The sequence below is a fragment of the Staurois parvus genome, unplaced genomic scaffold (genome assembly GCF_062004578.1).
Source record: "Staurois parvus isolate SC_StPar_1 unplaced genomic scaffold, SC_StPar_1.0 ptg001079l, whole genome shotgun sequence".
Classification (NCBI taxonomy): Eukaryota; Metazoa; Chordata; class Amphibia; order Anura; family Ranidae; genus Staurois; species Staurois parvus.
Genome location: NW_028318875.1, coordinates 34,187 through 49,016, shown reverse-complemented (window position 1 = coordinate 49,016; position 14,830 = coordinate 34,187). Strand labels below are relative to the sequence as shown.

General features: G+C 50.3%; 2 protein-coding genes across 6 annotated transcripts in view; one reads left to right on the top strand and one right to left on the bottom strand.

The window, feature by feature from the left end:
* LOC149440461 (uncharacterized) overlaps nucleotides 1-10,610 on the top strand; it is a 60,714-nt gene extending 50,104 nt beyond the window's left edge. For 3 of the 5 annotated variants that reach the window (XM_089658515.1, XM_089658519.1, XM_089658516.1), the window contains 5 exons: nucleotides 5,972-6,171; nucleotides 6,260-6,589; nucleotides 6,669-6,875; nucleotides 7,027-7,162; nucleotides 7,430-10,610. In XM_089658515.1, coding sequence (XP_089514641.1) covers nucleotides 5,972-6,171; nucleotides 6,260-6,589; nucleotides 6,669-6,875; nucleotides 7,027-7,162; nucleotides 7,430-9,378 — 2,822 coding nt within the window. In that variant the 3' untranslated portion in view covers nucleotides 9,379-10,610. The other 2 variants (XM_089658518.1, XM_089658517.1) reach the window with 2 other exon arrangements.
* LOC149440459 (uncharacterized) overlaps nucleotides 1-14,830 on the bottom strand; it is a 200,408-nt gene that overhangs the window by 176,018 nt on the left and 9,560 nt on the right. The window lies entirely within an intron of this gene.

The following is a 14,830-nucleotide window of genomic DNA, read 5'->3' as shown; positions in this document are numbered from 1 at the left end:
ATGGAGAGATATGGGGGGTCAATGAGACATAATTAGTGACGGGTCCTCTTTATGGAGAGATATGGGGGGTCAATGAGACATAATTAGTGATGGGTCCTCTTTATAGAGAGATATGGGGGGACAATGAAACACAATTAGTGACGGGTCCTCTTTATGGAGAGATATGGGGGGTCAATGAGAAATAATTAGTGATGGGTCCTCTTTATGGAGAGATATGGGGTCAATGAGACATACTTAGTGACGGGTCCTCTTTATGGAGAGATATGGGGGGTCAATGAGACATAATTAGTGACGGGTCCTCTTTATAGAGAGATATGGGGTCAATGAGACATAATTAGTGACAGCTCCTCTTTATGGAGAGATATGGGGGGTCAATGAGACATAATTAGTGACAGGTCCTCTTTATAGAGAGATATGGGGTCAATGAGACATAATTCCCTACATGCAGGCTGCCTGGATGTTGCCTCCCCTCGTCTCGGCGGGCACAGCGCGGCCCTGAGTCTCCTGCGCTCTGCACCCGCTGGAGACAAAGGCCGCACAGCCGGAGTGAGGGGGCGGGGCTTTTTGCCACGGCAACACAACGCCAGGGAGCAAAGACCGGAGCAGGACGCGGGCAGAGGGTATCTTCTCCCTGCTCGTAACCCAGGGTGCTGTGAGAGGTCCTCTGCTATGGCCAGATCCTACAGTCAAGCCGGACCGAACCGAGAGCCTGCCTTCTGCTGTGTGCCCCCCGGACTGAACCCATGGCCTGCCTTCTGCTGCGGGCCCCCCGGACTGAACCCATGGCCTGCCAGAGCCTGCCTTCTGTGTGCCCCCTGGACTGAACCCATGGCCTGCCAGAGCCTGCCTTGTGTGTCTACCGGACTGAACCCATGGCCTGCCTTCTGCTGTGTGCCCCCCGGACTGAACCCATGGCCTGACAGAGCCTGCCTTCTGTGTGCCACCCATACTGAACCCATGGCCTGCCTTCTGTGTGCCCCCTGGACTGAACCCATGGCCTGCCAGAGCCTGCCTTCTGTCTGCCCCCCGGACTGAACCCATGGCCTGCCAGAGCCTGCCTTCTGTGTGCCCCCTGGACTGAACCCATGGCCTGCCTTCTGCTGTGTGCCCCCCGGACTGAACCCATGGCCTGACAGAGCCTGCCTTCTGTGTGCCACCCATACTGAACCCATGGCCTGCCTTCTGTGTGCCCCCTGGACTGAACCCATGGCCTGCCAGAGCCTGCCTTCTGTGTGCCCCCCGGACTAAACCCATGGCCTGCCAGAGCCTGCCTTCTGTGTGCCCCCTGGACTGAACCCATGGCCTGCCAGAGCCTGCCTTCTGTGTGCCCCCCCGGACTGAACCCATGGCCTGCCAGAGCCTGCCTTCTGCTGTGTGCCCCACGGAATGAACCCATGGCCTGCTAGAGCCTGCCTTCTGCTGTGTGCCCCCCGGAATGAACTCATGGTCTGCTAGAGCCTGCCTTCTGCTGTGTGCCCCCCCCGGACTGAACCCATGGCCTGCCAGAGCCTGCCTTCTGCTCTGTGCCCCCTGGACTGAACCCATGGCCTGCTAGTCTGCCTCCCTGTTGTGTGCTCCTTTTCTTTTGCCAAAACCTTCCTATATTTATGGTGCGCTCTCCAAATCACTCAATAAAAGCCTTGTGTGCCCCACTGCTCTCCGCGTGTGTTCTGTCCCACCTACACCTCCATCACACTTACCTATCTCACAGTACCTTCAGTGTCACAACTCTAATTCCTCCTTTCCTACTCCTCTTACTGTCGGGGTCCCCCAAGGTTCTGTCCTTGGACCTCTCCTATTCTCCATCTACATTTCTTCCTTGGGTCAGCTGATAGCTTCCCATGGTTTCCAATACCGTTTCTATGCTGATGACACACAAATCTATCTCTCTACTCCTCAGCTCACCCCATCAGTTTCCTCACGTATCACCGATTTACTAACAGACATATCAGGCTGGATGTCACTCCACTTCCTAAAACTCTATCCAAAACTGAGCTCATTACATGTCCTCCCCCACGTGCCTCTTCCCCTGATTTCATGGTCAGGATCAATAGCATCACTATCAACCCATCTCCGCATGCCAGGGTGCTAGGGGTAATCCTGGATTCTGAACTATCCTTTCAAGCCCACATCCAATCCCTGTCCAAATCATGCCTCCTCATCCCATCCTGGTCCCATCTCAGGAGACTCCAATCTCTAAGGAGATCTGACCAACCTACAAAGAGCAGGGTACACAGTCATAGTCCCTTAGATGTTGGGTCACTAACCCAATCTTCATGGGAATGAACCACAACAAAGGTGCATAATCCAGGTGAGGTTAATATAGAGGTGGGAGGTTCCTTTATGTAGTATTATTGCATATTATACTACGATGAGGGCATCGGGATCTTTTCTTGGTCTTGGTAAGAACATAAAGAAGGAGTATCACCCCCATAATTGGTGAGTTCAGTTCTGTACAAAACAAAAAACCCTGGTATAAGTAGACTCTTTACATAGACTAGGCAGCTGAGTGCTACCTTGGGTGTAGACCAGGGGTCTCCAAACTATGGCCCTCCAGGTGTTGAGTAACTGCAAGTCCCACGAGACCTTGCAAGACAAGGCAGTTATGTGTTAATATTCTGCTTGGCCAGAGTGGAACCACAATTTGTAATCCTATTCTTACGTTCCAACTCTGTTACTCATCACCTCCATGTGGGGGACAACCAAAGTCTGCTTTCTTTAGACCAGGGGTCTCCAAACTATGGCCCTCCAGGTGTTGAGGAACTGCAAGTCCCACGAGACCTTGCAAGACAAGGCAGTAATGTGTTAATATTCTGCTTGGCCAAAGTGGAACCACTATTTGTAATCCTATTCTTATGTTCCAACTCTGTTACTCATCACCTCCATGTGGGGGACAACCAAAGTCTGCTTTCTTTAGACCAGGGGTCTCCAAACTATGGCCCTCCAAGTGTTGAGGAACTGCAAGTCCCACGAGGCCTTGCAAGACTCTGACGACTCTGAGGCATTATGGGACTTGTAGTACTTCAGCAGCTGGAGGGCCATAGTTTGGAGACCCCTGGTCTAGAGGAAACAGACTATGGCTGTCCCCCATAGGGAGGGGATGAGTAACAGAGTTGGAACGTAAGAATAGGATTACAAATGGTGTTTCCACTCTGACCAAGCAGAATATTAACACATTACTGCCTTGTCTTGCAAGGCCTCGTGGGACTTGCAGTTCCTCAACACCTGGAGGGCCATAGTTTGGAGACCCCTGCTCTAGACCCAAAGTAGCACTCAGCTGCCAGTGTCTTCAAGAAGGTCTTCCAATATAGGGGATCCTTGCAGCTTACCAAATTCCTAGAGCAGCCTTTCTCAACCTTTTTTACCCCAGAGGAACCCTTGAAGTACTTTTCAGGCCTCAGGGAACCCTTACTGAAACCAACTCATCGGTGGTGAGAAAAATGCCTCTTACGTTGGTAGTCAGTGGGAAAAATGCAACCTTTACAGTGGTGGCCAGAATGCAACCCTCACAGACAGCTAAAAGATCATTGGGTTCATGCAACTGTCTCTACTAAGTGGCGTTGACCCCGGAACTAAGGCACCATAAAATGAAGGTCAATCTGCTCAAGGAACCCCTATCAACGACCAAGCAGAATATTAACACATTACTGCCTTATCTTACAAGGCCTCTTGGCACTTATTTATCGAGTTTGCAGTTCCTCAACACCTGGAGGGCCATAGTATGGAGACCCCTGCTCTAGACCCAAGCTAGCACTCAGCTGCTAGTGTCTTCAAGAAGGTCTTCCAATATAGGGGATACTTGCAGCTTACCAAATTCCTAGAGCAGCCTTTCTCAACCTTTTTACCCCAGAGGAACCCTTGAAGTACTTTTCAGGCCTCAGGGATCCCTTACTGAAACCAAATCATCGGTGGTGAGAAAAATGCCTCTTACGTTGGTGGTCAGTGGGAAAAATGCAACCTTTACAGTGGTGGCCAGAATGCAACCCCTACAGACAGCTAAAAAGATCATTTGCTTCATGCAACTGGCTCTACTAAGTGGCGTTGACCCCGAAACTATGGCACCATCAAATGAAGGTCAATCTGCTCAAGGAACCCCTATCAACTTCTGGAGGAACCCTGGTTGAAGGTGGATGTCCTAGAGTCCAAAGCTGAGGGTGAGATGGATGATACAGTTGTATGCTTACATGGCAAAAGCCATATAGAGTATCTATAGGGACATACAGTCCATAGACACACAGTACAAGGCCGGGGTCACACTACGAGACGTTTCTCGGAGGCTGCAGTTCCTCTGAGCTCTACTTCCACCGAGGTGGTCAACTCATGTCTACCCAGACAGGAAGTCTCTATGGAAGACAGGAAGTGGTGTCAGGTATAAATAAGTTCCGGGTGAGAGGTGAATCTGGAGGAAGTAGAGAGGAGACATTGGTGGAAGTGGAAGCAGAGGAGGTAATAAGATCTGATGTTCTATTTACGCCCAGTAACCCTCCCGTTGTGTTGTCTTCTAGGACTACATCTGTAGAAATATATATGTGTAACCTCCTATCTTATGCATTCATCTGAAGCACGTGTGGTGGATCCTCACGCACCCGTCCAGATGTTGGTGAGACATTTGCAGTTGCATGTCGGTGAACTTAAAGTTGTAAGATAGAGATGCTGTGAAGGTGAAAAAACCTTCAGCCTTTAGAACCCCTTTAAACCTACAAATGACGTGGTGCACTGATGTGGATTGCAAGGGAGAGGGCCCATGGAAAAAAAATGTGGGGTTCCCTCTAAAAATTCATACCAAACATTTACCCTTGATGAGGGTCTGATGTGGATTGCAAGGGAGGGGGGCCCATGGAAAAAAATTTGGGGTTCCCTCTAAAAATTCATACCAACACTTACCCTTGATGATGGTCTGATGTGGATTGCAAGGGGGATCCCAAGGAAGAAAATGTGGGGTTCCCTGTAAAAATTCATACTAAACACCCTTGATAATGCTCTGATGTGGATTGCAAGGGGGATCCCAAGGAAGAAAATGTGGGGTTCCCTCTAAAAATTAATACCAAACACTTACCCTTGATGAGCGTCTGATGTGGATTGCACGGGGGGATCCCATGGAAAACAAATGTGGGGTTTCCTCTAAATATTCATACCAAACGCTTACCCTTGATAAGGTTCTGATGTGGATTGCAAGGGGGGATCCCAAGGAAAAAAATGAGGGGTTCCCTGTAAAAATTCATACCAAACATTAACCCTTGATGAGGGTCTGGTATGGATTGCAAGGGGGGTTCCATGTAAAAAGAATGAAAAAAAAAAGTTTGAGGTCCTCCCCAAAAGTGGGCATGCATCCTGGCTGGCAAGGAAGGTGGGCAGCAAGTGTTGAATCCCTGCCCCCATATCATTCTAAACCATGGTACACCAAATGCCCTAAATATGTCCCCATGTTGATAAGGACAAGGGCCTCTTCCACACAACCCTGGCCTGGTGGTTGTGGGGGTCTGCAGGTGAGATTTGGTCAAGGGCCTTTCTGACCCTTGTCCTCTTCCACACATCTCTGGCCCACTGGATATGGGGGTTTGAGGGAGGAACTTATTGGAGTCTGGAAGCTACTTTAAAATGTTGGATGTAGATCCCAGGTGACTAAATACTGACATGACATCACTCTTCTCTTATTGACAAAACACAGACCTGACCAGAGAGCTGAGGAGGATTCTGGGAGGTCACATGATATTACTGCTGGGATGTCCCTGTCTATTTCTCCATGGAGGAGTGGGAGTATTTAGAAGGACACAAGGACCTCTACAAGAACGTCATGATGGACAATCAGTTGCCCCTCACATCACCGGGTAAGAGGAGACTTTATTGGAAAGGAGAGAGCAGTACGGAGGATCCACCTAGATCCCCCATCATCTGATAAACACATAGATCCCCCATCATCTGATAAACATATAGAAAGAATGGATTCAGTCAGTGTGTGTGTTTCCTACAGATGGATCCAGTCATGGGAACCCACCAGAGAGATGTCCCCATCCTCTGTATTCCCGGGATTCCACACAGGAAGGTCACACCATCCCTCACCATCATCAGGTAGATGGATCCAGTCATGGGAACCCACCAGAGAGATGTCCCTGTCCTCTGTATTCCCGGGATTTCTCAGAGGAAGGTCACACCATCCCTCACCATCATCAGGTAGATGAGGAACAATCACTGATAGTATCATTAGGATCTGTACATTATCTGTATTGTTACCATTGATGTCATTTTATTATATATTCAGAGTGGAAACCTGAGAGATTCTACAGTTGAGGTTAAAGAAGAGATAAAACATGAGGAGGATGAGGATGGGGTGATGGAGGAGTCAGAGATTCCAGAAGGACACAAAGATCTGTACCAGGACAACATGGTGGAGTCATCCAGCTACGGGAACCCACCAGAGAGATGTTCCCGTCCTCTGTATTCCCAGGATTCCACACAGGACGGTCACACCATCCCCCACCATCATCAGGTAGATGGATCCAGTCGTGGGAACCCACCAGAGAGATGTCCCCTTCCTCTGTATTCCTGGGATTCCACACAAGAAGGTCACACCATCCCTCACCACCATCAGGTAGATGTTCAAGAATAATTGGTAGTTATAATGTATACACAGCATGTTTGTTACAATGAATGTATTATTATATATTTAGAGAGGAATCCTCGGGGATTATAATATTGTCGTTAAAGAAGAGTATAAAGAGGAGGATGAGGAGTATGGAGTAATGGAGGAGCTTTCAGAAGGACACAAGGATACTATGGAGCCGCCTAATACCAGGAACCCACCAGAGAAATGTCCCCGTCCTCTGTATTCCCGGGATTCCACACAGGAAGGTCACACCATCCCTCACCATCATCAGGTCGGTGGACTTGAGGGTCGGGAACATAAAGTGATGGAACACTCTGACATGTGGAGACGATGTGTGGACTCTACAAGATGAGATGTTCTATGTTCACATCATAAATCCTTCTATGTTACAGATGTTATTTTCTGCCATTCTGTTGGTTTAGGGTGAAGATCTGATGAACATGAAAGTTGAGGGTGAAGTAGAAGAGACGTATGTGAGGGATGATCAGCAATATACGGAGGAGGCTGGAATGAGGAGGACATTCATAGAGGAGGACACTCCTACAGAGATCAGCATAGGTGACCAGAATATATTCTTCTCTTTTCTCTGCTCTGTTACCGCCCCCCCAGCCCCCATTGGTTCCTGTTCCTCTGACAAGGCGGTGTAAATGTAGAAGTGATCTGGGAGGACCAAAGGCCCTTTGACTGAAGAGGGGAGGAGTCCCAGCTAGTTGGGACATCCACAGAGAACATCTGCTCCCTCCTATCTCCCTGATCCAGATGGAATCTTGATGGAAGTGAACTAACCCTCTCCTATCTATTGATGATGTTTTTCTATTTTTCCAGGACCCGCCATGGAGAAACCCTCAAAGGATCATCTCACTTTACCTTCAGGTTGTAAAATAGAAGATGAGGACATCCCAGGAGATTGTGCCGGAGAAAAGACAATGAGCTCCACTATGGATGGTGGACTTCCCCGTGTGGAGAGACCATGGGATCCCTCTGACTCTGAGCAACCTCATACTGTGGGGGATGGGGCCGGGGTTTCATGTGCCGGAGAAAAGACAATGAGCTTCACTATGGATGGTGGACTTCCCAGTGTGGAGAGACCATTGGGTCCCTGTGACTCTGAGCACCCTCGTACTCCCGCAGATGAAAAGCGACATTCCTGTCCCGCGTGCGGGGAAACTTTCCTACATAAATACCGTCTCGCTGTACATCAGAGATCGCACACGGGCAAGAAGATTTATTCCTGTCCCGAGTGCAGGAAATGTTTTCTCAGTAAGTCAGATCTGGTCTTGCATCAGAGGTCCCACACGGGAGAAAAGCCGTATTCCTGCGCTAAGTGCGGGATCTATTTTTCACAGAAGTCCAGTCTTTCTGCACATCTGAGAAGGCACATCGGCGAGGAGATGATATACTCCTGCCCCGAGTGCGGGGAATCTTTTCGCTATAAAAAACAGCTCGTCGTACACCAGAGATCGCACCCGGGCAAGGGGCTTCATTCCTGCCCCGAGTGTGGGAAATGTTTTCCTCAGAAATTTAAACTGATGAGGCATCAGAAGTGTCACGAGGAGAAAAAGTATTCCTGTTCTGAGTGCGGGAAAAGTTTCTTACAGAAGTCCCATCTTACTGAACATAAGCTACGCCACACAGGCCAGAGGCTATATTCCTGCTCTCAGTGCGGGAAATGTTTTGTGTGTAAATCAGATCTTACTAAACACGAGAGGACTCACAAAGGAACAAAGCCAAAGTCATATACGTGCCCTGAGTGCGGGAAATGTTTTACTCATAAAACCAACCTCAATGTGCATCTGAAATACCACACGGGTGAAAAACCGCATTCCTGCTCCGAGTGCGGGAAATGTTTTGTGTCTAAACTGAATCTCAATGCGCATCTGAGGGCCCACACGGGGGAGAAACCGTATTGCTGCCCCGAGTGCGGGAAATGTTATTCGTGGAAATCGACTCTTGTCATACATCAAAAAACTCACGCAGGGGGCGAGGGGCCGTTTTCCTGCTCCGAGTGCGGAAAACGTTATCAACTGAAAGCACAACTTTCCATACATCAGCGGTCCCACACGGGGGTGAAGCCATACTCCTGCTCTAAGTGTGGGAAACATTTCATGACGCATTCCCATCTTGCTAGGCATCAGGTGGCTCATGCAAAGGAAAAGCTGTATTCCTGCTCTGAGTGCGGGAAAAGTTACTTAGATAAATGTAATTTGGTTGTGCATCAGAGGTCTCACACAGGGGAGAGGCCATATGCTTGCTCTGAGTGCGGGAAATGTTTTTTATGTAAATCTCATCTCACTAAGCATCAGAGGTCTCACACGGGGGAAAAGCCGTATTCCTGCTCTGAGTGCGGGAAATGTTTTCGAAAGAAACCGCAGCTTGCCAAACATGAAAGATCTCACACGGGGGAGAAGCCGTATTCCTGCCTCGCGTGTGGGAAGTTTTTTTTGCGCAAGTCTAATCTCACCAAGCATCAGAGGTCTCACGCGGAGGAAAAGCCGTATCCTTGCTCTGAGTGCGGAAAATGTTTTCAAAGGAAACCGCAACTTGTCAGACATGAAAGATCCCACACGGGGGAGAAGCCAGATTCCTTTTTTACCTGCCAGGAGTGCGGAGAATCTTTTTCGCTGAAATATCGTCTTGCTGTGCATCGGAGATCGCACACGGGGGAGAAGGTTCATTCCTGCCCTGAGTGCGGGAAATGTTTTCTTTATAAATCAAACCTGGAAGCGCATCAAAGATCTCACAAGGGTGAGAAGCCGTATTCCTGTGCTAAGTGAGAGAAGTGCTTTCCACGGAACATCAGAAAAGCCAGGCGGGGAGAAGCTGTATTCCTATCCTGAATGCGGGAAACTGTTTTCACAAAGGACTCATATGGGCGCATGTACTGTCCTTAGTGCGGGAAATGTCTTGATATGAATCATGTTTGGGCTCACACTGGGAAGAAGTACACCTTGATGGCTGATTGCTCCTCCACTCTTAATGAATGCAAGAAACACTTCCCAAGGAAAAGAGAATTTACTAAAAACATCGACATTCGTAAGGAGGGGGGTCACTGCTGGTTGGGTTCCTCTAGCCGTGTAGTCTGATCTCCCCTGCCCTTCAGGAGAAGCTTCCATGGAGGACATCATGGTGAGGGGGGGGGGGGGGAGTCACTGCTGGTTGGGTCACTCTAGCAGTGTAGTCTGATCTCTCCTGACCTTCAGCAGAAGCTTCCATAGAGGACATCATGGTGAGAGAGAAGGAGGGGGGGAGTCACTGCTGGTTGGGTCCCTCTAGCAAGGTAGTCTGATCTCTCCTGACTTTCAGCAGAAGCTTTCATGGAGGACATCATGGTGAGAGAGAAGGAATGGGGGGGGGGGGTGGTCACTGCTGGTTGGGTCCCTCTAGCAGTGTAGTCTGATCTCCCCTGACCTTCAGCAGAAGCCTCCATGAAGGACATCATGGTTAGAGAAGAGCTTGATTTTGCTTGTGGCAGAGCAGGGGAGATCAGACTGCATAGGAAGACTAGCTCAGTGCAGTAGTTGTGCCAATCCAGCCGGCAGCTCGGTGTCATCAAGCTGTGACAAAGTTTATTGGTTACAAGGTGAATACAACATATACCAAAAAAAGAGACCTGAAAAATGGGGACTTTTGATACATCGATGATTTTATGCGTTTCGGCTGTACAAGCGTGAGGCTGAAACACGTAACAGGTTCGATGTTGTAGTCGCCTCGTAGCCAATAAATATCGTCCACACAGGATGAAGCTGAGCTGCTGGATGTTTCCTCTTTTTGGATTTTGCATGTCAAGTGTTAGTGGAGACCTGGTCAGCCTGAGCACCAGCTTCCCCATGGGATCCCGGAGCGGTGCCATTTGTTGTGAGTAGTTATGCCACCTGCTGGCTGCAAATGGTAAATTTCAGATGTATGTTTAATTTTTTAAAAAAATGCAAATATATGAGCAATTTTTTTTTTTGGGGGGGATAAAATATGTGTGTATGTATATGCAATAAATATACATTCAAAATCATGGATCGTTTTTGAGTTGATGAGAAGAGTAGCAGCAGACACCAACAACCACCGACCAGAGTGGTGGGGAAGAGGCCGTTGCCCTCTGCCAGCAGACACCATCAACCATACAGCAGGGTGGTGGGGAAGAGGCCCTTGCCCTCTGCCAACAGACACCAACAACCATCCAAGCAGGGTGGTGGGGAAGAGGTCCTTGCCCTCTGCGAACAGACGCCATCAACCATAGAGCAGGTTGGTGGGGAAGAGGTCCTTGCCCTCTGCGAACAGACGCCATCAACCATAGAGCAGGTTGGTGGGGAAGAGGCCCTTGCCCTCTGCTAACAGACGCCATCAACCACGGAGCAGGGTGGTGGGGAAGAGGCCCTTGCCCTCTGCCAACAGATGCCATCAACCACGGAGCAGGGTGGTGGGGAAGAGGCTCTTGCCCTCTGCCAACAGACGCCATCAACCACAGAGCAGGGTGGTGGGGAAGAGGCCCTTGCCCTCTGCCAGCAGACACCAACAACCACAGAGCAGGGTGGTGGGGAAGAGGCCCTTGCCCTCTGCCAGCAGACACCAACAACCACAGAGCAGGGTGGTGGGGAAGAGGCCCTTGCCCTCTGCCAGCAGACACCAACAACCATAGAGCAGGGTGGTGGGGAAGAGGCCCTTGCCCTCTGCCAGCAGACACCATCAACCATAGAGCAAGGTGGTGGGGAAGAGGCCCTTTCCCTTTGCCAGAAGACACCAACAGCCATTGAGCAGGGTGGTGGGGAAGAGGCCCTTGTCCTCTGCCAGCAGACCCCAAAAACTGCCAAACGAGGAAAGAGGCCCTTGCCCTCTGCCAGCAGACACCATCAACCATACAGCAGGGTGGTGGGGAAGAGGCCCTTGCCCTCTGCCAACAGACACCAACAACCATCCAAGCAGGGTGGTGGGGAAGAGGCCCTTGCCCTCTGCCAGCAGACCCTCATGACCACTGACCAGGGTTTCCATCTGCCAGCAGATCCCCACAACTACAGGCCAGGGTTATAAGGAAAAGGCCCGTGCCCTCTGCCAGCAGACCACCACAGCCACCGACCAGGGATGTGGGGAAGAGGCCTTTGCCCTCTGTCAGCAGACCCCCACGAGCACCGGCCAGGGTGGTGGGGAAGAGGCCCCTTGTCCTCTGCCAGCAGACACCATCAACCATAGAGCAGGGTGGTGGGGAAGAGGCCATTGCCCTCTGCCAGCAGATCCCCATGATCACTGACCATAGTTATAGGGAAGAGGCCCTTGCCTTCTCAGCAGACCCCCACAACCACTGACCAGGGATGTGGGGAAGAGGCCCTTGCCCTCTGTCAGCAGACCCTCACAATCACTGACCATAGTTATAGGGAAGAGGCCCTTGCCTTCTCAGAAGACCCCCACAACCACTGACCAGGGATGTGGGGAAGAGGCCCTTGCCCTCTATCAGCAGTCCCTCACGACCACCGGCCAGGATGGTGGGGAAGAGGCCCTTGCCCTCTGCCAGCAGACCCTCGCAACCACTGACCAGGATGGTAGGGAAGAGGCCCTTGCCCTCTGTCAGCAGACCCTCACAACCACCGGCCAGGATGGTGGGGAAGAGGCCTTTGCCCTCTGCCAGCAGACCCCCACGACCACTGGCCAGGGTTGTGGGGAAGAGGCCCTTGCCCTCTGTCAGCAGACCCCCACAGCCACCAACCAGTGATGTGGGAAAGAGGACCTTGCCCTCTGCCAGCAGACCCCCACAACCACCAGCCAGGGTGGTGGGAAAAAGGCCCTTGTCTTCACCAACATGAGGACAATGTGCTATACCAGGGGGTAAAGCTGAGGCAATGTGCCCTGGGATGGTTCGGGGAGACACGCTAGCTCCCCTATTTCCTGGCAATTTTTTTTGTACATGGGCAGGGATTTTCTTCATCTATACCAGACCCTTATCCTAGATGAGGGTCTTATAAATGTTATAAAAAAAACACTGTGAGGTCCTCCCCAATACTGGATAACCTATCCAAGCAGACCATTCAGTTTGGCAGGCCAGGAATGGAGGGACAAGCATGTGCCCCTCTTACTCCTGAACCATACCAGGCTAATGCCTTCAACATAGGGGACGTCTTGCCAACAGGGACCCCCCTGGCAAAGCCCCTTGTCCACATAATGATGAAGACAAGGGCCTCATCCCCTCAACCCTGGCCCAGTGCTTATGGTGGGGTCTACGGGAAGGTGCGCCAAGATAATGCCCCCATGTAAATGAGTAACGGTACATAGTACCTCTATTTATTAACAAAAAAAGTAAAGTGTAAATAAAAACACAAACAGTTTTTGAAACTTTACTGAAAAAAAAACGATGATGACCCATATCAATCATGATGCCCAATGTCTGCCGAAAGAGAAGACACCACTTGGCGAATGACAGCTCCCCAAGATGACATTGGCAAATTAAGTGAAGGGATGGGGATAGCGATATCATTGCCCAAATGTGACCACATGGCCATATTTAGGCAATTATGTCACCCCCTCTCTACACTCCTTTCCTTACATGGTTGGGGATTCACGACCAGAATAGGCAAATAGTTGGCAAGCACCTCCTGCTTCTTTAGGAATCATTGACACCAAGAAGATGTCACATTCGCCCACACCAAAACTTTTGGCATTGGGACGATTGCGAGTGTTCAGTCTGAACTCACATTCATGCCAAACACTCCGCTCATCCCAAGTCTGGAGTTTATCTTTAATTTGAAACTTTTACAGTCTCGTTGAGATGGAAATAGAAGGCCTAGAAGAAAAACTGAACCACTTATCTTTCCTAGAGAAAATGCTGCTCCAAACCCCCTCCCATGCTAATTGTCACCCAAAGTCTTGGCTTTTCACCATCTGCTCTTTTTACCTTACCTGAAGACCGGGTCAGATGACATCACAAGCCTGGGTCATCTCATTTTCTATCTACTTCCTCAAGAGGTCCTTTGTAGGGTGTCCACTTCCCCCCGGTCACATGACATCACCAGCCTGGGTCATCTCCTTTTCTATCTACTTCCTGAAGAGGTCCTTTGTAGGGTGTCCACTTCCCCCCGGTCACATGACATCACCAGCCTGGGTCATCTCCTTTTCTATCTACTTCCTGAAGAGGTCCTTTGTAGGGTGTCCACTTCCCCCCGGTCACATGACATCACCAGCCTGGGTCATCTCCTTTTCTATCTACTTCCTGAAGAGGTCCTTTGTAGGGTGTCCACGTCCCTCCGGTCACATGACATCACCATCCTCGGCCATCTCCTTTTCTATCTACTTTCTGAAGAGGTCCTTTGTAGGGTGTCCACGTCCCCCCGGTCACATGACATTACCAGCCTGGGTCATCTCCTTTTCTATCTACTTCCTGAAGAGGTCCTTTGTAGGGTGTCCACTTCCCCCCGGTCACATGACATCACCAGCCTGGGTCATCTCCTTTTCTATCTACTTCCTGAAGTGGTCCTTTGTAGGGTGTCCACGTCCCCCCCGGTCACTTGACATCACCAGCCTGGGTCATCTCCTTTTCTATCTACTTCCTGAAGAGGTCCTTTGTAGGGTGTCCACGTCCCTGACTGTGAGACATGGATAGTTCCAACTGGATGGTTGCTGGTGGGATCCTATCAAGACAGTGGTTAGTTGATGGCTGCCAATGGGATCTTCCCAGGACAGCAATTGGTTGATGGTTGCTAGGGGGATTCTCTCAGGACAGCGGTTGGTTAATGGCTGCCTGGGGACCCTCTCAGGACAGCAGTTGGTTGATAGTTATGGGCGGGATCTTCTCAGGACAGCAATTGGTTTATAATTGCAGGGGGATCCTTTCAGAACAGCAGTTGGTTGATAGTTATGGGCAGGATCTTCTCAGGACAGCGATTGGTTGATAGTTGCAGGGGGATCCTTTCAGGACAGCGGTTGGTTGATGGTTGCTGGTGGGATCCTCTCAGGACAGTGGTTGGGTGATGGTTGCTGGTGGGATCCTCTCAGGACAGTGGTTGGGTGATGGTTGCTGGTGGGATGTTCTCAGGACAGCATTTGGTTGATGGCTGCTAGGGGGATACTTTCAGGATGGTGGTTGGTTGATGGTTGCTGGCGGGATCTTCTCAGGACAGCGGTTGGTTGCTGGGGGGATCCTTTCATGATGGCGGTTGGTTGATAGTTGCTGGCAGGATCCTCTCAGGACAGTGATTAGTTGATAGTTGCTGGCGGGATCCTCTCAGGATGGTGGTTGGTTTCTGGTGGGAT